The 22,578-nt window shown below is 38.5% G+C and overlaps 1 protein-coding gene across 1 annotated transcript in view; it reads right to left on the bottom strand.

Moving 5' to 3' along the window:
* Window positions 1-3,230: 3,230 nt before the first annotated feature.
* Window positions 3,231-22,578, bottom strand: part of LOC136387789 (butyrophilin subfamily 1 member A1-like) — a 31,597-nt gene continuing 12,249 nt past the window's right edge. The window contains exons 6-14 of the mRNA XM_066359828.1: window positions 21,673-21,693; window positions 18,986-19,006; window positions 14,951-14,971; window positions 13,107-13,127; window positions 9,020-9,040; window positions 5,419-5,445; window positions 4,927-4,953; window positions 4,488-4,514; window positions 3,231-4,313 (exon numbers count right to left, since the gene is read on the bottom strand). Coding sequence (XP_066215925.1) covers window positions 3,751-4,313; window positions 4,488-4,497 — 573 coding nt within the window. The 5' untranslated portion in view covers window positions 4,498-4,514; window positions 4,927-4,953; window positions 5,419-5,445; ... (3 more) ...; window positions 18,986-19,006; window positions 21,673-21,693 and the 3' untranslated portion in view covers window positions 3,231-3,750. The remainder of the gene's footprint in view (window positions 4,314-4,487; window positions 4,515-4,926; window positions 4,954-5,418; window positions 5,446-9,019; window positions 9,041-13,106; window positions 13,128-14,950; window positions 14,972-18,985; window positions 19,007-21,672; window positions 21,694-22,578) is intronic.

Genomic DNA, 22,578 nt, shown 5'->3' on the forward strand with positions numbered 1-22,578 from the left:
GCTCTGTTGCGTGCACATTCCTGACAGCCATTTCTATTTCTACCCACTGATTCTTCTCACTTACTTTGTTGATCCCATGTACTTTACTCTGGAAGCCAGATGGACGGTCACTCTGCTTTCAAAAGGAGTGAAGGGAAGAGAGAACTTTGGCTGGGAGAGGTTAAGCCTGAAGTTCTCCACAGTTTCTTAATCCTCTCATCTACTGATGGATAGTTGGGCTGCTTCCAAACCTTGGTTATTGTAAAGAACGCTGAGATGAACGTAGGAGTGCATACATTATTTCGAATTAGTGTTTTTTTGTTTCTTTGGGTAAATTCCCAGAAGCGGAATTGCTGTGTCATAAGGCAGACTCATTTTACATTTTTTTGAGGAAACTCCATACTGTTTTGCACAATGGCTGCACCAATCTGTATTGTTACCAACAATGCATGATGATTCTCTTTTCTCCACGTGTTAGCCAACACTTGTTTGTTGATTTATAGATGAAGCAACAAACCATTCTGACAGGCATGAGGACATCTCTCACTGTGGTTTATATTTGCATTTCTCTAACGATTAGTGATGTCAAGCATCTTCTTTTTTTCATTTTTTATTTTTTAAAAGACTTTATTTATTCAATTTTTTTTTTCAGAGAGGAAAGAAAGAGGGAAGGAGAAGGAGCAGGAAGCATCAACTCCCATATGTTCCTTAACCAGGCAAGTTCAGGGTTTTGAACCAACGACCTCAGCATTCCAGGTTGACGCTTTATTCACTGTGCCACAACAGGTCAGGCGTCAAGCATCTTCTTATATGTCTGTTGGCCATCTGTATGTCCTCTTTGGAGAAGTGTCTATTCAGATCTTTTGCCCATGTTTTAATTGGTTTATTTGGTTTTTTTTTGGTATTGAGTTGTATAAGTTCTTTATAAATTTTGGAAATTATTCTCTTATTGGATATATCATTGGCAAATATGTTTTCCCTTTCCATAGGTTGTCTTTTATTTGTTTTTTTTTTTGGTATTGAGTTGTATAAGTTCTTTATAAATTTTGGAAATTATTCTCTTATTGGATATATCATTGGCAAATATGTTTTCCCTTTCCATAGGTTGTCTTTTTATTTTGTTGATGGTTTCCTTTGCTGTGCAAAACCTGTTTTGTTTCATGTAGACACATTTGTTTATTTTTTTTGTTTGGTTTCCCTTGCCTGAGGAGATATATCAGAAAAATATTGCTACATATTTTGTGTAGCAATTTGTGAGATTTTACTGCCTATGTTTTCTTCTAGGATTTTTATGGTTTCATGACTTACATTTAAGACTTTCAGCTGTTTGTATTTATTTATTTATTTGCTGATTTATTTATTTATTTGTGTGTGGTGTAAGTTAGTGGACTAGTTTCAATTTTTTTTGCATGTACCTGTCTTATTTTTCCAACACCTTTTATTAAATAGACTATTTTTACTCCATTGTATGTTCTTCCTTCCTTTGTCAAATATTGCTTGATCATAAAGGTGTGGGCTATTTCTGGGCTCTCTATTTTGTTTCATTGATTTGTATTACTGCTTTTATGCCAGTGCAATGCTGTTTTGATTACTATAGCTTTCTAGAATAGTTTGATATCTGGCAATGTGATACCTCCAATTTTGTTCTTCTTTCTCAAGATTGCTGTAGTTATTTGGGGTTGTTTGTGGTTCCAAATAAATTTTTGCAGTACTTGTTGTAGTTCTGAAACTATTTTAGAAGAATTTGGGGGACTTAGTGGGTGTGTAGCTTGGCTTCCTAATTTTTAACACTTAATGCCTGAGGACTACACTCAGTTGGCCGCATGACATACCGAGCTCTAAGTCTCTCTTCAGGGGATCCTGGGCACATACAGAAGACACACGTAGTTCACATCACTGCTAATGCGCCCACTGAGACCCAAAGAGAATGGTAACTTTAGCATGAAAAGGTCAGAGGAATTCTTAGGACAAAATTAAAGGGTGTTAGTTTCTTGGCTGCTGGAACAAAGTACCACAAACTGACAGACAAAACAACAGAAGTTTACTGTCTCACAATTGTGGAGCCAGAATTTCAAGATCAAGGTACCAGCAGGTCCATACCACCTCTGAAACTATTAGGAAAATCCCTGTTTCACACCTTTCTCCTAACTTGGGTGGTTTGCTAGCAATCAGAGATGTTCCTTGACTTGTGGCAGGAAAACTCCAATCTTGACATGATGCTCTTTCAGTATGCATTGTTGTGTCCAGATTTCTCCTTTTGTAAAGATCAGCAGTCATATTGGATTAGGGATCTACCCTGCTCCTGTATGCCCTCAGCTTAACTAATTATAACAGTGAAGACCCTACTTCTAAACAGGTCACATTCTAAATACTAGAGGATAAGATTTCAACATAGGAACTTTGTATTTTGGAAGGAGGGAGTACATTTTAACCTATATCACAGTGTATACTGAAGAGGAAATGGGAACAAGGAAACATAACTAGTCTATTTATGTAACTCTTTTAAAAAGTTTGATGATGAAAAAAGACAGTTAAGAGAGTATACAGGAGAACAGAATTGATGAAAAATTTTGTAGTCTTAATTTGAATATAGGAAATATTTTGAAAAATTTAAGACAAATAGAAAAAAACTAGTACAAAGACTAAGAGGAGTAACTGATGGAGTCTAGAACTGGAGAGGACAGCACAGCACAGCCACACTGAGAAAAGGGGAAAGCAGGGTTGGCAGTGGAAAGACAGTGACATTGTTAATAGACGTGACAGCGAAGGTGAGGACGTGCACATGGCTGGAGAGGCGGGAGGAGGACAGAGGGCGATGTCCACGTCGTGACAGGGACTGCGCATGTGCAGAGAGCCCGTCTTCTCACAGGAGGGACCGTTACAGCACGGTGAGCTCTGGTCTGAGAAACAGGTCATTAGATTTATCTGTGGTTGGAGTTTTGTCAAGTGGATGTGACAGAAGGACAGTGACCCAGGGGTTTCATTTATGAGTCATGGGACACTAGACTGTGTTCACCACGGCTCTAAGCAGGAAAGGGCAGGAGTGACGTCAGGAGGGACTGGCGGGTCAGGAGCAACAGGGGCCCCTGTGGGAGGAACACAGTGGGGGAGCAGGAGGAGCTGAGAGACCAGCGGTCACACCTGGGGTTCCCCTGGACATTCCACCTGGATGTCCTCCTCACCTTCCTTAAAGGGAGAGTGCACCTCATGCTTAGAGTCAATTAGGAGGACAAATATTCACCATGTAAATGTTTAAAGTTAGAAAAGTTTATTTCTCACAGAAAATAATACAAGAATAGGGCAATACAGTAGTTCTGTGATGTTGTTAAAACCGAAGCTAATTCTAAATTCTCTGTCACCTATGCCAGTTTACATGGTCACAGATGTTTTCTAGTTCCATTCATTATTACACATTATAGACAGCATAAAATGTAAAGGAGCAAAAAGGACACAATTTTCATTTAAGGACACATTTCAGGGGACATACAGAATCACACAGAATAATTCACCTTATAACACACAGGTCATCATTTAGTCACAGGCAGCAGGGGAGGTGGGAAATCTACCATTTGTACAAGAGTCTCTAAGTGTGTAATTAGAGGACTCTATAACTAAGGAAGAGGGGACGTTGACATGAGGGACAATCATCAGTCTGTGTGTCAGAACTTCATTCTGAACCTGAACCAGTAAGGAGAAGGAAACAGTCTATTTGTATCTCACTCGAGAAATGTGATCAACATTGGGACCCAAAGTAAGTATTTCTTATGAGAGTTAGTGTGGCATAGGAATTGCAACATCAGTCAGTTCTTTTCCTTCACCTGGGCAGATGGATAGGGAGCATGAGTCTGAGGACCAGAGCCTGAAAAGAGGTCTCAGGACACCACGAAAAGTGTTCTTGGAAAAGCTGAATATGTGGGACCCATCTGTCATGTTAAAGAAAGATACATCTCCATCCTCATAATCCAGAAATACCCCCACTTTGAGGGGCTTTTCTCTTACAGTAAGAGGGGTTTCTGGGGAAGTGACGGCCCAGTATTCCCCACTGTAGAGCCTGATGGCCCAAAAGCCATTCTGTGGGGACATGGTGACCCTCCCTTTCCTTCTTACGTTATCTCTACAAACTCCCAGGTCCCAGGAATGTGCCTCCCCAACCTCTACCTCCCAGTAGCATCTCCCTGAGCTGATGCCCAGACGACCCAGCACACAGGGAAGGGATTCGAATCTTTGTGGGGAGAAGGGCAGATCTTGTCCCCTTTCTTGCCAGGTCACTCGTCTTCCATTTTCAGACAGGTGGAGGGCAGGATGAGCAGTGGCTGCGTCCAGGGTCACAGTTACTACAGGACAAGAGATTGTCATGATTTTGAGAAAGGTCTCAGTATATTTGGGCTGGAGGGTTCCCATTCTATGAGATCTCCTCTGGTCCTGGGTAGATCCAGCTCCTCTCCACCCATCTCTCCCCAAGACCACCCTGCAAGGTGAGAGTCCCTCCTGGACCATCCTAGACTCACCAGCTTTCATCTCTTCTTTTCTCCAATCTGCAAGGGAAAAATGAACATGAGAACTCACTATTCAAAAGATTCTTATATTCTTTTCACCCAATAATCCTACAGGATAAACATTTATAATCTATTTAGGATGATTGGGAGTACAGTAAGCAGGATATATGGTGAGTCTGACCAAATGGGTTATTTTTTGCTTTACTTTTTTCAAATTTTAGGAAATATTAACACTACCTTAGCTCAAAACACAATGTAAGGTGCAATTAATAAAAAAACTGCTGAAATGTTGGGGTTCAAAAACATCTGTTAGAATATTGAGTAATCTATTGAGTTCATTGAAAGTATATTTCGATGTTTCTTAGATTTTCAGCATTGTGTGCACAGGTCATGGTCACATAACAAAATCTTTGACAACAAGACTTTTGTCATCACGTCCCATGTCACTCACCGGGGTATAATGGCACTTTCCTCCAAACTGCAAAAGAACAAAACAGAAAGACGTTTACTTTTGTTCCCTCCTGTTTCTCACTGACTTTTCCATTTCTCTCAGTTTGTCTCATTTCTTCTAAATCTCTTGAACTTCCTCTTTCTATCCTGTGTTACCTTCATATTCCATTTTTTCAAGCATGATAATAAAAATGCTCGGATGCAGGACAGGTCGAAATATAGAAAAAAACGTGGGAGGGACACAGATGGAGTGAAAGGAAGAAAATTAAATGAAGGCAGGAAGGAAGAGAGAGGAGAGGAGAAAGGATGTGCTGGATCATGTGTGGTTTGCAGTTCAGAGAGAATTTATTGAAGTTTAGAAAGATGATAGTCTCTTTGTTTCTCTGCAATTATAGACTTTTTGTGTATCTGCATCCTCTCCAACTGCTATGGGGGGGAGGGTGACCCAGAGTGACAAATGAATGGAGCTTTCTGAGAGCAAAGCACTACTCACCGGACTTGTACTGAGTCTTCCTCCTGTCTGAGAGAAAACACACAGACACACGTATGAGACAGGTGTTCTCAGCCTCATCAGGAAGCTGCAGGTAGAGCTGCACATCTGACAACGTTTCTGTCTGCATATTGACCAAATAACGCCCATTCCAAAAGTAAGGAAACAAATCTCTATAAAATTTGTTCCATCTGAAAACTCTACTACAGATTAAGAATGCATTAGAGTTTAAATAATTCTTCTAAAAGGGTACTATAAAATAATGTAGGGATATCTCAGAAAATAACCTTAGACTTTAGAGATATATTATTGACTTAACTGACATGGAAAATACATGTGTGAAAAACCTTGAAAAGAAGCAATTTGTTTAATGAATAATTAGATTAATTAAGATAAAAATGGAAGAGGAATAATAACTATGATCAGAAAGAGAACATAACCAGGTAAAATCCTGGACAACATTTACGTACTTAGGAAACTGAGAACACGGTCAGGAGAAGTGGACTCGTGAGTCTCAATTAACACCTGACATCAGTTTATACAAAGTGTGAGGAGGACCAGCAAAGGAGGAGCTCATCCCACTCAGCAGCTGTGGAGGGTGGACCCCGGTGTTAGGAACTGGAACAACGTCATGTAGATGCAATGGGCTCCATCTCAGAGCACATGTGAGGGACCCACGTTACAGGGAGCTTTCTATGTAATGGAAACAACCACATCGTTCTGTCTAATCCCCTTCCCATCACCAAGCTCATGATAACATTGTGGTGTCTACCTAGAAGGTAAAAGGCTAAGGATACAACAAAGGGCAGAAAAAAGAAAAAAGACAAAATATTTATAAAAAAGTACACCAGCAAAAAAGAATGTCAGAAAAAATTTACCCATTTCACTCTGAAGATTTTCCAAAAAGCAAAATTAAAAAAAAAAAGTAAATCCTTCATGTAAATGTCAAGGAACACCAACACAGAGAATATAAATATGCTAACAATGTTGATTGTACAGACAATCGACATCATAAATGTAATTAGAAAAAAATATTAAACAAAAATCAGGAAATGAAAAAAATGCAAGGAGCCCATTTTTATCTTAGAAAAGTAAGAAAGGAGAAGGAATTTTCACAATGGATTGAATAAAAGAAAAATGGCAAAGATGTGGACAGAAAGATAAAAGCATTTTATTGTACTCATATTTCCTTTATGAAAAGTTTTAAGGCTGTAATTCAAGATGTTAATGTTATCCTAATAATAGTGTATAGAAATTGAGTTTTAATTTTGCAAATCTTTCTGACTATGTCAGATTAAACATTCACTTAAAACTGGTAAACACATGCAGAAGTCCTGAAAATGTCTGTTTAGAATACGTTACAAACACTGAGAACATGAATAACTATCAGTCTGAGTGCAATTTTTTTGTAAGTCTGATAATTTTTTGTTCTTAACATTTAATAGAATTACAATAAAATTTAACTTAGTTGTTGGTAGGACTTCAAATTAGATGTGAAAAGCTATGGTATACTCTCTGATTTTGTCATTTACCTCAGAAGCTCAAAGAATTAGACCCTTTATCTTCTATATAAGTAGAGAATTTCTCAGCACATATTTTTAAAATAAGCTAATGGAAAATAAATGAAAGAAAATTGATGTGAATTACTGATTTATTGTTTAGAGGAAATATAATTTAAAAATTGTTAGTGGACCGGCACTGGCCAGTTGGCTCAGGGGTAGAGTGTCAGCCTGGCATGTGGATGTCCTGGTTTGATTTCTGGTCAAGGTACATAGGAGAAGTGCTTATCTGCTTCTCTACCCTTCTCCCTCTCACTTCTCTCTCTCTTTCTCTCTTTCTCTCTCTCTCATCTCTCTTCCTCTCCTGCAGCCATGGCTCAATTTGAGTGAGTTGGCCCTGGGTGCTAAGGATGGCTCCATGGCCTTCACATCAGGTGCTAAGAAGGGCTCGGTTGCTGAACAACAGAGCAGTGCCTCAGATGGTCAAAGCATTGCCCCCTAGTGGGCTTACTGGGTGGATCCCTGTTGGGAAGCATGTGGAAATCTACCTCTCATTAAATGATGATGATGATGATGATAATAATAATAATAATAATGTGTTAGTGGGCCTAAACTAATACCAAATCATCTGAGCAAAATGTTAAGAGACTGTGCTTTAAACACTTATTTTATCTCTTTCCAATTAGACTGTAAGCTTTATTGATGTCCCTTTGAAAACTTTCATGCAAATTCCAGGAGATTAGCTCACTTATAGAATGGATATTTTGTAAAAAGACTGAGTATTTACAGTTTATAAGATTCACACTTTAATGTACTAGGTACATATTTACTTGTTCTACATTCTTGGAGAAGCCTCTTTGGTGCACTTTTTAAAAATTTATTGATTTCTTGAGAGTTACAGAGAGTGAGAGAGAGAAAGAGAGAGAGAGAGAGAGAGAGAGAAAGAGGCAGACAGGAACATCGATTTGTTCATGTATGTGCTCTGACCTGGGATCAAACTGGCAACCTTTGAACTTCTGGGTAGCACTCTAACCATTGAGCTCTCTGGTCATGGCTTTTTGGTGGTCTTACAGCTATGGTGTGATCCTTTGTCTCCTGTGTTCCACATTTACTAAATGGTGAAAACATTTACTAAAATTCATCACCATCTTCCAAAGTATAACCTTACTAAATTTAGATATCTCTTAGTACAATTTTTCTCACAGAAAAAAAGGAGAATAATGTTATTTCATATCTATTTTGTGAAGAAAGTCTCATCATTTCTAAATTAAATATCAGGAAAATAAGGTATAGAAGTATTATATGGCAGTGAAGAGAGTTCTAAGTCAAATGAGAAAACTTACATGTCAGAAACTTTAATAATCCCCAAACTTGCACATATCTTATTAATAAGATTCTATTCATAGAAAAGTTTTGTTTCCTTGATTGCAAAGACAACAAAAATAAAAGAAGTAATAATGAGAGGAACTAAAGAACAATTGAAGATGGGTAATCTGAGTTGGAATAATTAGATACGGAGACAAAGTCATGTGCAAGCACAGCTCTGTTAAGGAAGATGATCACTGGGAATTGGAGGAAAGGGTATAAGACACAGATGGGAGAATGGAAAAGTACACAGTGAGCTACATGCTGGTATTTGCCTTTTTCCCTGTTCATTCTCCTTTAAAAAGTAAAAGGAAAAAATAAGCAATTCATTCCAAGTGAAATCACAAGTTGGGTGAGGGATGCAAACACAAATTGGAATCCCTTTTGTAGCTCAGTCTAAAGTGCACATTGACCCATATTTATGAGAACTGGGACCATTAGGTTTCAGAAGACATGTCACCATCAGAGGGAGTGCCATCCTCCCTCATCTCTTATCCAAGAGGCTAATCAGGAAATAAAACCATGAGGGGCTAGAGCAGAACTTCTGGGCTGTGCAGTATCAAGCGTTCCTCTGTCACTGGACTATCACCACTTAGAGATATAAATTGTTCGAGTTATTTAAAAATCATGAAAAAAAGAGCAAAGATAGGGTTGGTAATGATTTAAAGAACAAGGAATAAACAAGAAAATGTTTTTCCATGAAATACATTACTGAAGGAGTGCCCATCTAGGAAAATTACCAATTTCTTGCTGAAGTTCTTCTGAAAAAGAAAATAAAAAACTTTTGTAAATATTTAGGGAACAAACACAGACAATTAACACCTTTTGACAGTGGCCAATTCAAAGTCAATTGATACGACAGATATGAGAAAAGAGTCAGCAGGAAATACACCAAAACTGAAAAATTGGTGAGATACCACTTTCTTCCCTAGAAAACAGAGAAAAATAAATGACATTTCTCAAATGACTAAATAAAAGTGTTGGAGAAGTGTCAGAGAGACACTGAGAATTTTATCTCTTACATATTTATTTATGAATGACTTAAGGTACATGATAGTGACATGGAAGTTATAGTAAAGGCACCCATCTGTCCAAAACTGTTTTTCTTGAATAGATCAGATGAAATTTGCTCCTTACATTAAAGAGATATAGTCTAAAATTGTGTGTCGACAAATAGAATTGAATATAACTGAAGTTGAATTTATTAGCCTCAAGAGTATAATTAAAATTGTCTTTAGAAAGTGAAGATATTAAACTTTGAAATGTCTATATTGTTTCCTTTTGAAAACATAGCAAGATAGTAGTACTTTTGTCTTCATTTAAAATTTTCAGAATTGATATATTTGAACTTTAAGATGTAAGATCCTTCCAAAAATATTAGATCAGAACTGAAGTTTGCCAATATGATAAGCATGTCATTAAAAATGTAAAACAGGAGAACACTTAGTAGGGTTGGAATTTATTTTTAGAACCAGGAAACATTGTGAAATATATTTGAATAGGTGGGGACACTTGGATTACATGCTCAAAGGCAGTGCAAGTGTGACCATCAAGTTCACACTTCATCAAATGAATGGTGTTAGTTTTTACACAGACTTTGAAAGAATAACAGGTAGAGAAACTAAACTCAGGAAGCTTGGAACCATCTCTTTCCTCATAATGTTTTGGGGAAGTATCAATTGCATGATTATTGACCATCACATTTGAAATAACTGACATAGGTTCTATGTTCTCATGGTTTCCAAGTAATATCTGTAAAATAATGCCACAAACTTCTTAATTAATCTGCAGCAACTCTCTCCAGACAGAGGATGCCATTTTTATAGGGAACGGTGGCATGAAGTAGAAAAGGAAGGAATGGGAACGGGTGGAGGTGAGGGAAACAGCAGTGAACATCACTCAACAGCAGAGAATCTGAACACCGGAAACATGGGGTCAGACGACTAGACAGCCAGGAAGTAGTGAGCAGACAGATGACAGAGAGATAAAAAGGAAAGGAATACTAAAGACACCAGTACCAGTCATCTGAGAGAGATCGGGAGTAAAGACAGAGCAGGAAATTTAGTCTACATATTCTGAAATTCCTTGTTAAACAATGGAAAAATCAATGCAAATTTTAAGTGAAAAATCTCAAAGAAAATTGAAATTATTGAAAAATGTGCATTTAAAAGGTCTCTGGATGTCTATATATATATATATATATATATATATATATATATGTATGTATTCCATTCTGATTGCAGTACCTTCAATGTACAAAGTTGCTACAACCACTGTATAAAGGTTACTGAAAAACCGCTCATATAAGTAAGTCCGGGTTAGGTTCTTACGTGCATCTATCACAGCGTGTGGAAGTCCCAGGTTTGATCCCCGGCCAGGGCACACAGGAGAAGTGCCCATCTGCTTCTCCACCCCTCCCCCTCCTTCTCTCTATTTCTCTCTTCCCCTCCAACAGCCAAGGCTCCACTGGAGCAAAGTTGGCTCGGGCACTGAGGACTGCTCCATGGCCTCCACCTCAGGTGCTAGAATAGCTCTGGTTGCAATGGAGCAACTCCCCAGATGGGCAGAGCATTGCCCCATGGTGCGCATGCCGGGTAGATCCTGCTCGGCACATGTGGGAGTCTGTCTCACTGTCTCCCTGCTTCTCACTTCAGAAAAAAAAAATCAAGTAGGGAACAGTGGACATCTAGGAGGAAGACAGGCCAATGGAAGATACTTTGATAAAAAGGCCAGCAATGTCAAAGCTTAAAATCAACCAGATGTTTTCAATTCAATCAAGAATAAAGAAATATCAGTTATTTTACCTATTTCTTTCTCCATTTCATTTGAAAAAGAAAAAAAATTTCAATGTCTATTTCATGGGAAACAACCACAAAGAGAATTCAAATTTACTGATAAATTTATATTTAAATTTAACCTCATCACATTTCATATGAACAAACAAACCCACAGTAAATCACACATGGCCCCCCTACCCACATACATACACATGGGCTCAGAGCTCACTATTGTCCACATTATACTACAGTAAATAAAAAGATTGAACAGGGATTTAATTGAGTAAAATATTATAAAATTTAGAAACTATTGGTTTTCCTGTTTAACTTATTAAAAATTGTTTTTTAAAAAGATTTAATTTATTACTATTACATAGATGAGAGGCAGGAGGGAAGCTATGGACTCATGGCTGCTTCGCTGTAGCTGTAGCTGCTGCCCTGGGTGCCGTGTCCGGGCAAGTCCAGGGTTGAACTGGCGACTTCAGTGTTCCAGGTTCATGTTCTGTCGACGGGACCACCATAGGCTAGGCTGAAATTATTCTTGGTCTATTTGAAATATTTATGCTTCTGTTATTCTGTTTGTGAGCTTTGTATGGTCATTGGATGCTTTAAACACACCAGTGAGTCTCACTGCTGCGGCAGTGACATGGTGCAGAGTGGCCACCACACTGTGGAAGGAGCACTGACACACAGCTCCTCCCAGTGACACAGGGTCAGGGGTCTGGGGGCTGCGTCCTCCATGTTTTGTCCACAGTTGATTTGTTATCGTACTGTATTTGAGTTTCTGTTATATCTCATTCCTGAATGAAGAATACCTTAATACTCATGGTGCTGAATTCAGGGAAGTGACAGGACTGTGATTCTCTGATGGAGATTTTGTTTCTCCTTTGACCTTATTTTGTCTCTCTGTTAACTGAGAAACAGATTTCCAAGCGCACACACGAGACAGGATTTCCACACACGGTAAAGGAGAGGGAACGAAGGTGTTCTGTCTGCTAATGGTTGTTTCTGTCACGTGGACAAGTCTTGTCTATTCCATGAATAAAGAATACACCCTGGAAATCCATTTCACTGAAATTATCACTACAATTAGAAAAATATCATGTAACATATGGCAACACAAAGATTTAAAATAAATAAAAGCCTGACAGAGAATATGTGACTGAGTTGGTGAACACATTGTCACGTACAAATGAGGTGTTATACAATTCAGCATTGCAACCTGCATGGTTTCATTAAGCAAGCTCACCCCAATAAATTCAATAAATTATTCAAAGTCCGTTAAAGTAGGAAAAATGAAACATATTTAAAAAATTCTGTAAAATTTTAAAATATTTATTTGATATATTTTAAGAAAATTTTTTGGTTTCTTTTCACCCTATATGGACAAGTATAATATATTTGTTATGTTAAAATGGTCTTTGCATGCCTTTATATATATATACATATATATTACATATAAATATATACATATATACACACACATATATACATACAAACATATATGTAAGTATTTAATTCTAATTTCAGAACCTACACTGTATAAATTTGAAACAACCACTGTACAACACTTACTGAAAGACTGCTCATATAAGTTATTACAGGATTAGGTTCTTATGTGCTTCTATTTACAACATTTTTGCTTACCTATTTATTCTCGAATTTAGTGTATTTGAGTGTGTGCTTTAAGTCAGGGTTGAATGAAGCTGAGTGAATCAGATGAAGGGAAGAAATGAAAGCGAGGTAAGTTCTATATCAAAAAGTGGAGCTGTTCTTGGAGAAAATGTACACTCAAAATATTTAAAAGTACCTACACTTCCAGATACGTTATTGATAAAAATAATTTGACATAAAGAATATGATTCCTAGATGCAACAACAAGACAATTGGAGGGGTGATAATGGGAGAAACTGAGCAACTTGTGGAGATGGAGAATCAGAGTTGGGAGGACAAGATGCTGAGATAATAGCGAGAAGGTCACTGAGAGGGAGGACAACAGTGTAAGGAGGAGATGAAAGAATAACAGGTGGGGTAGGTTATCGGTACTGACCTGTCTGCTGTTCAGTCTTAGCTGAAAAGGAAAAGGAAGAAATAAAGAAATCATTCCAAGTGAAAACAGACTGATAGAAAGGAGAGCAGAAATGGGTCCCCATTGGTTGTTCACTCTGGAATCCACATTGACCCATGTCTGTGAAAGTAGGAACCCTGAGGTTCTGAAGGACATGTCACCCATTGGAGGTAATGCCATTTTACCTTCCCCGTCCCTTGTGCACAAGAAACTAAATCAGAAAATAAAATAATGAGGGTGTTAGGTCATAAATGCTGGGATGTGCGATACTAATATACCCGTCACTGGACTATCACCTTTTTCAGATAACAAAACAAATGCATTCACATGTGAGATGGGACTTCACCAGTGACGAGGACATGTACAGTAGACACACCCATCTGGACAAAACTAGTTTTAGGTCACTAGTTATATAAACACTACTCTGTACATTGGAGGGATATGTTCTTAAAGACCATTCTTAAGAATTAAATATATTTGTAACTGGGGTTAGAAAAGCACAATATTAAGCTTTGAATGATGAACTTGTCTGTTTTTTTGAATCATCACAATATTATTTTTTTTGTACCCTTTATATAAAAAGTTAGGTCAGAGATGTATAACTTTTCCACTTGCCTTAAGACCCTTTATCTTTCTGCAAATTCTTTATTTTTAAGAGCTGTTAGTTATTTGCTAACGGTATCAACAAATGTGAATGAATAAAAAACGTGCATGGTTGGATATATTTAAAAGTCAGGAAAAAGGCCCTGGCCAGTTGGCTCAGTGGTAGAGCGTCGGCCTGGCGCACAGAGGTCCCGGGTTCGATTCCTGGCCAGGGCACAGAGGAGAGGCGCCCATCTGCTTCTCCACCCCTCCCCCTCTCCGTCTTCTCTGTCTCTCTCTTCCCCTCCCGCAGCTAGGCTCCATTGGAGCAAAGATGGCCTGGGCACTGGGGATGGCTCCTTGGCCTCTGCCCCAGGTGCTAGAGTGGCTCTGGTCGCGACAGAGCTACGCCCTGGAGGGGCAGAGCATCACCCCCTGGTGGGCAGAGCATCGCCCCCTGGTGGGCAGAGCGTCGCCCCCTGGTGGGCGTGCCGGGTGGATGCCGGTCCGGCGCATGCGGGAGTCTGTCTGACTGTCTATCCCCGTTTCCAGCTTCAGAAAAAAAAAAAAGTCAGGAAAAATTAATGTAAAATATTTAGACACTTTGGAACATCCGGGTCATATGATCAAGGACAGTGGAAGAGGGATGCCCCACTCTCTCACATCTGACCAGTGAGTGATACAAGGTATTTATCATGACACAGGCTGTGGAAAGATAATGGACAGAGACATTTAAAGGTTAAAATTTGGAGTCTTTTCTCTCAAGGGTTTATGAAGAATTAATTGCATAATAATGAGCTCTCTATCTTGGAATATTTGACAGAGGTATTAAGTTTGAATATTTTCCAGAAATACATACATATATATCTACATATACACACTAATACAAACCTATAATATATGTATATATTAAAAATTATGATTCTGTTAACTTAATACCCTTCATCTCACCAATGTCTTAAGGAAAGTGTGACCATTTACTGCAAGACACAGCAGCCAATGTTTACAGGGAAAAAGTTGTATAAAATGAGAAAAGAAGGAATGGGAAAGGATGAAAAGTAGGAAACAGAAATGGAGCCACACATGGGAGAAGCGCTGTCTCAGAATCTAGGGCAGACAGTGGACATCTAGGAGGGGACAGACCAAGAGAGAGCAGTTGGATAAAAAGCCCAGAAATGTCCAAGAGAAAAATAAACCAAATGTTTTCAAGTGGATCCAGAGTAAAGGAGTAACAGTCATTTTACCAAATTTCTTCTTTAATTCTCCTGAAAAAGAAAAAGGCAAAATATTAATGTCATTTTTATGGGAAAAGAACACAAAGAGAATTCAAATTTACTGCTAAATTCAAACTTATAATTAGGTTAATTTCAGATGAACACACACACACACAAATCACACACACCACCCTCCCCCGAAACAGACTCCTGCACAATAGCTCAGAGCTGACTATTGTGCACAGGTGTTCTACTTAAGTAAAAATGTGGAAAAGGGAGTTAATTTAGTACACTAATATGAAATTTAAAAAATATTGATTTTTCTGGTTAATTAATAAAATAATTTTGTTTCTGAAAATATTTTTTTATATTAATAGTACAGACAGGGGAGATAAGAGGCAGGAGTGAAGCATGTGGACTCATGGCTGCTACACTGTAGCTGTAGCTGCTGCCCTGGGTGCCGAGTCCGGGCAAGTCCAGGGTCAAACTGGCCACCTCAGTGTTCCAGGTCCACACTCTATCCACGGGGCCACCACAGGCTAGGCTGAAAATATTCTTGGTCTATTTGAAATATTTATGTTCCTGTTATTCAGTTTGTTAGCTTTGTATGGTCACTGGATGTTTTAACACATCAGTGAGTCTCACTGCTGCGGCAGCGACATCATGCAGAGTGGCCACCACACTGTGGAAGGAGCACTGACACACAGCTCCTCCCAGTGACACAGGGTCAGGGGTCTGGGGGCTGCGTCCTCCATGTTTTTGTCCACAGACTGATTTCTAACCACACTGTGTTTCAGTTTCTGATTTAATTCATTCCTGAATGAAGGAAATCTTAATTCTTATGGGTGCTGAATTCAGGACAGAGAAAGGATTTAGATTCTCTGACAGAGATTTTGTTCCTCACTGGACCTTACTGTGCCTTTCTCTTAACGAAGTAACAAATATTTAAGCTCACACACATGAGACAGGTGTTCTACACACTGTAAAGAAGAGGCAGCGAAAGTCCCCCATCTGCTAATGGTTGTTTCTTGCAACGTAGCCAATAATTGTGTGTTCCATAATAAAGAATATACCATGAAAATCCATTTCACAGAAATCATCACTACAATTTTAAAAATACCATGTAGTATATGGCAACATAAAGATTTAAATAAATAAAAGAGTAACATAAGGATGCGTGACTGGGGTGTTGAACACACTGTCCCGTACAGATGGGGTTTGAGAGAATTGTGCACCTGAGATCTGTATAGTTTTGTTAACCAAGGTCACCCCAATACATTTTATAAAAGATATAAAAATCTATTTAAATAGGAGAAATGAAGTGCATTTAATGAACTCTAAAAAATTTTAAGAATATTCTTTCTGGTATGTTTATATATTTATATATTTATTTTTTGTGACAGATACAGAGAGAGACAGAGAGACAGAGAGAGGAACAGACAGGAACAGACAGGAAGGGAGAGAAATGATAAGCACCAATTCTCCATTTTAGCACCTTAGTTGTTCATTGATTGCTTTCTCATATGTGCCTTGACCAAAGGCTACAGCAGATTGAGTGACCCCTTGCTCGAGCCAGCAACCTTGGGCTCAAGCTGGTGAGCCTTGTTTGAATCAGATGAGCTCATGCTAAAGCTGGCGAACTCGGGGTTTTGAACCTGGGTCCTCCGTTTCCCAGTCCAATGCTCCATCCATGGCACCACCACTTGGTCAGGTTCATTCTGATATGTGTTTTTTAATTTTTTTATTTAGACAATTAAATTTAACAGGGTGACATTGGTCAACCAGAGTACATAGATTTAGAGAAAACATCTCCACCTCATTCCGGCAGTCGATTATGCTGTATACCCATCCCCAAAGTCAAATCGTCCTCCTTCACCCTATATTTTGTTTCTCTTTATGCTCCTCCCTCTTCTTCATTCCCCTCCCCATGGTAACCACTGCACTTTTATCTATGTCCATGAATCTCAATTTTGTAGTATTCTTGATCACTTTTCACTGTATGTAGACCACTAAGAAATATCTGCCATATTTAAACTGGTCTGTGGATGTTCATGTCTATATATATGTGTGTTCAGTTCTAACTGCAGTGACTACACTGTCCAAATTTGCAACAATTACTGTACAAGAGTGACTGAAAGAATGCTCATGCAGGTAAATACAGTTTAAGGTTCATGTGAATGTGAATCCATTCACATTGTTTTTGTTCACCAGTTAGTTCTCAACCTTATTGTATTTGAGTGTCTGTTTTAATTCAGTCCTGAATGAAGCTGAGTGAATCAGATGAAGGGAAAGAAATGACAGTGAGGGAGGTTCTGAGTCAAGTGACGACACTGTCCTTGGAGAAAACTTACACTCAGAAACTTTAAATGTACCTAAACTCCCAGATATCTGATTAATAAAATTCACTTGACAGAAGGCTCTGTCTCCTTGATTGCAAAAACAAGAAAAATGGTGGAGTAATAAAGGGAGAAATTAAAAAGAAAATGAAGTGGCTAATCAGAGTTAAAAGGCCAAGACACTGAGACAAAGGTAGCTGTTCATTCAGAGCTGAAGAGAAGGGAATGAGGAACAGATGAGGGAAGGGCAGTGGGGTAGGTGAGCGGGACTTCCCTTTGCTCGGTTCCTTCTTGGCTGAAAAGTAAGAGGAAGAAATAAACAACTCATTCCCAGTGAAAACAGAATATTGGGTTGGAAAGTAAACAGAAATAACCCCTCCATTTCCTAGTCTACTCTGGAGCACACATGGACCCATGTCTGTGAAAATAGGAACCATCAGGTTCCAAAAAACACCTCATCCATCAGAGACAAAGCTATTTTCCCTCCCCTGTCCCTTATGCAGAAGAAACTAAATGAGAAAATAAAATGATGAGGGTGCTAGGTCAGAAATTCTGGGATGTGCAATATTAAGCATTCCTCGGTCATTGAACAATCATGTTCAGATTTAAAAAGACCGTATTCACATATGAGACAAAGAGTTTGCCAGCGTTGAGAGAGCGTAGAGAAGAGGCACCCAACTTGACAATTTTGTTGCACTCGTCATAGGACACCTGCTCTGTACAGAGAGGGACATATTCCTAAAGAACAATCCCAAGGAAAAATAATATAATTATAATCGTCGTCAGAAAAATATTAAGCTGCAGAAGATTAAATTTTCTTCCTTTGAGATCTGAGGTCAATAATTTTTCTTGCACCCTTCAGACAAAAAGTACAGGTCAGAGATGTATCACTTTTCAACTTGCCTTAAGACACTTCTTCCTTCTGCAGTTTGTTTATTTTGAAGTGCCATTTGTCATAGGACACTGGTGTCAACTTAATACCAAAGAATAAAAAACAGGCATGGCTGGATATTTGTAAAGGACAGAAAAAATTATGTAAAATATTAGAGACCTTGGAACACATGGGCCCTATGATCAAAGACAGTGGAAGAGGGACACCCCACTCTCTCACACCTGACCAGAGAATGATGTCAGGTATTTATCATGACTCAGGCTGTGAGAAGACATTGGGAAGAGACACTGAATGCTGACAGTCTGGGCTCTTTTCTTTCAAGGCTTTGGAAAAGTGTTAATTGCATAATAATGGACCTTGAAACTTGGAAAACTTGACAGAGGTCTTAAGTTTGAATATTTTCCTGAAATACATATTTATATTTTTATATACATACACACTAATATAAACCTGCAATATAGGTATACATTAAAATTTTCTTATCTACCAACTGAATACCCTTCATCTCACCAAAGTCTTAATGAAACTGAGACAATTTACTGCAAGACAGAAGCAGCCAATGTTTACAGGGAGATAATTATGTAAAATAACAGTGGGGAGATAATTATGTAAAATGACAGAAGAAAGGATGGGAGAGGATAAGAGGGAGGAAAGGGAAATGGATAGAATTCCAAATAGAAGAAATTCTGTCTCAAAATCACATGGGGGGACAGCAGACATCTAGGAAAAAGATAGGTCAATGGAAGGCACTTCGATAAAAAGGTCAGAAATGTCAAACAGAAAAATAAACCAGAAGTTTTAAGTGGATGAAGAGTAAAGAAATATCAGTAAATTTACCTATTGTTTCCTTATATTCTTCTGAAAAAAAGAAATAGGAAACAGTTAGTCAATTTCATGGGAAACAACTACAAAGAGAATTCAAATTTACTGATATATTCAAATTTAAAGTTAAACAGACCACATTTCAGATGAACACACAAACACATAACAAATAACACATTTGCCCCAACACACAGCTACACAATGACTCAGAGCTTGCTACTGTCCACAGTATTCTACAGTAAATGAATATCTTAAAAAGGGTGTTAATTTAATAAAATAATAAAAAATTAAAATTATTTGTTTTTCTGTTTATTTTATAAAACATTTGTGTTTTTGAAAACATTTTATTTATTACTATTACTGAGAAAAGAAACGGGAGGCAGGAGGGAAGCGTGTGGACTCAGAGCTGCTTCCCTGTAGCTGTAGCTGCTGCCCTGTGTGCCGTGTCCGGACAAGTCCAGGGTCGAACTGGCCACCTCAGTGTCCCAGGTCTACACTCTGTCCACGGGGCCACCACAGGCTAGGCTGAAAATATTCTTGGTCTCTTTGAGATATTTATGTTACTATTATTCCATTTATTATATTTGTATGGTCACTGGATGCTTTAAACACATCAGTGAGTCTCACTGCTGCGGCAGCAACATCATGCAGAGTGGCCACCACACTGTGGAAGGAGCACTGACACACAGCTCCTCCCAGTGACACAGGGTCAGGGGTCTGGGGGCTGCATCCTCCATGTCTTTGTCCACGTATTGGTTGTTAACTGCACTGTATTGGAGATTCTGTTTTCACTCATTTCTGAATGAAGGAAACCTTAATTCCTATGGGTGCTAAATTCAGGACAGAGACAGGACTGGGATTCTCTGACCGAGATTCTGCTTCTCAGTGGACCTTACTGTGCCTTTTCCTTAAATGAGAAACAAATATATATCTCAGCTCACATATGAGACAGGTTGTTGACACTCTGTAACATAGTGACAGCGAAAGCCCTACATCTGCTACATGTTGTTTCTCCAACGTGGACAAGTCATGGACAGTGAGGGAGGTTCGGAATCAAATGATCTGAGCTGTCTTTGGAGAAAACTTACACCAACTAAATTTACAAGTACCTACACTTCCACATATCTGATTGATAAAATTAATTTGACCTAAAGGCTCTGACTTCTTGATGTAACAACAAGACAATTGGAGAGGTCATAATGGGAGAAACTGAAAAACAAATGAAGTCAGGGAATCAGAGTTGAAAGACCAAGATACTGAGACAATAGTGAGATGATCATTCAGACGAAGACAACAGTTTAAGGAACAATTGAGAGAATTATAAAGGGAGTCGGTTATTGGTACTTATCTTTCACTCACAGGTGAAAGGGAAAAGGAAGAAATAAACAGCTCATTCCCAATAAAAACACAATATTGGGTAGGAAAGTAAACAGAAATAAGCCCCTCCATTTCCTAGTTCATGCTGGAGCATACATGGACCCATGTCTGTGAAAGCAGGAACCCTGAGGATCCAAAGGACACCTCCCCCATCAGAGTCAGTGCTGTTCTCCCTCCCCTGTCCCCTGTGCACAGGAGACTAAGTCAGGAAAGAAAGTGAGGAGGGAGTTAGGTCAGAAATGCTGGGATGTGCAATACTAAGTGTTCCCCTGTCACTGGACTATCAGCCTTTTGAGATTGAAAGAATTCGTATTCACATATGAGACAGGGACTTCATTGTTGATGAGTAAGCCTACAGTGACATAGGCCCCATCTCAACAAAAGTGTTTTTGTTGCACTAGTCACATGAAATCTACTCTGTACATTAGAGGAATTTCCCTAGGAAAAAAAAATTGTAATTCTGGTTACAAAAAGACAATATTAAGTTTTGAATGATTAAGTTTACTTTATCTTTTTGTAGCATTGTGATCAATATTTTTTGTCTTACCTTTCACATGAAAAGTACAGGTAAAAGATGTATCACTTTTCCACTTGCCTTAACACACTTCATCCTTCTATAAATAGATATTTTTAAGTGCAGTTTGTTATTTGATATCAGTGTCAACACAATGCCAAAGAATAAATAACAGGCATGGTGGGATATTTTCAAAGGCCAGAGAAATTTATGTGAACTATTTGGAGATCTTGGAACACTGGGTCCTATAATCAAGGACAGTGGACGAGGGATGCCCCACTCTGTCACATCTGACCAGTGAATGATACAAGGTATTTATCATGACACAGGCTTTGAGGAGACAACGCACAGCAGCATTGGACACTGAAAGTTTGTAGATTTTTCTCTTAAGAGTTTGGAGAAATAGTAAATACATAATAATGGGCCCTCAACTTTGGAATACTTGATAGAGGTCTTCAGTTTAAATATTTTCTGGAAATACTGTACATACATTTATATTCATATATATACACTAATATAATGTTATAATATATGTATATATTAGATATCATGTATCTGTTAGCTTAATACCCTTCATCTCACCAATGTCTTAATGAATCTGAGACAATTTACTGCAAGACAGAGAGCAACCAACGTTTACAGGGAAATAAGTATGTAAAACGAGAAAACATGGAGTGGGAAAGAATGGAGGGTAGGAAACAGAAATGGACTAAAGTCCATTAAATGAATAAAAAGATCAGAGATGATAAAGAAAGAAATAAACCAAATGTTTTCAGTTGGATCAAGACTAAAGAAATATCAGTAAATTTACCTATTTTTTCCTCCAACTCCTCTGAAAAATAAAAATAAAAGGTCAATGTGGGTTTCATGGGAAACAACCATAAAGAGAATTGAAATTTACTGATTAATTCAAATTTAATATTAGGGAATTTCAGGTGAACATGCAAACACACAGCAAATACCCCCCCCCCCCCCACACACACACCATAGGCACCCTTACACACAGGCTCAGCACTCACTACTGTCCACAGGTGTACTGCAGTAAGTAAAAAGGTTGAAAAAGAAGTTAATTCAGTAAAATAATATGAAATTTGAAAAATATTAGTTTTCTGTTTAATTTATTAATTAAATAATTCTATTTTTGAAAATCTTTTATTTATTAATATTACTGAGAAAAACAATTGATGGCAGGAGAGAAGGTATGGACTCATAGCTGCTTCACTGTAGCTGTAGCTGCTGCCCTGGGTGCCGTGTCCGGGCAAGTCCAGGGTCCAACAGGCAACCTCAGTGTTCCAGGTCCACGCTCTATCCACGGGGCAACCATAGGCTAGGCTGAAAATATTCTTGGTCTACTTGAAATATTTATGTCTCTTTTATTCCTTTTGTTAGCTTAATATTATCATTGGATGCTTTAAACACATCAGTGAGTCTCACTGCTGCGGCAGTGACATGGTGCAGAGTGGCCACCACACTGTGGAAGGAGCACTGACACACAGCTCCTCCCAGTGACACAGGCTCAGGGGTCTGGGGACTGCGTCCTCCATGTTTTGTCCATGGACTGATTTTTAATCACACTGGTTTGAACTGCTGTTTTAATTCATTTCTGAATGAAGAATATCTTAGTACTCCTGGGTTCTGAATTCAGGAGAGTCAGGACTGAGATTCTCAAACAGAGATTCTGTTTCTCACTGGACATTACAAGGTCTTTTTTCCGAAC

The sequence above is a fragment of the Saccopteryx leptura genome, chromosome 1, assembly GCF_036850995.1.
Source record: "Saccopteryx leptura isolate mSacLep1 chromosome 1, mSacLep1_pri_phased_curated, whole genome shotgun sequence".
NCBI classification, from domain to species: domain Eukaryota; kingdom Metazoa; phylum Chordata; class Mammalia; order Chiroptera; family Emballonuridae; genus Saccopteryx; species Saccopteryx leptura.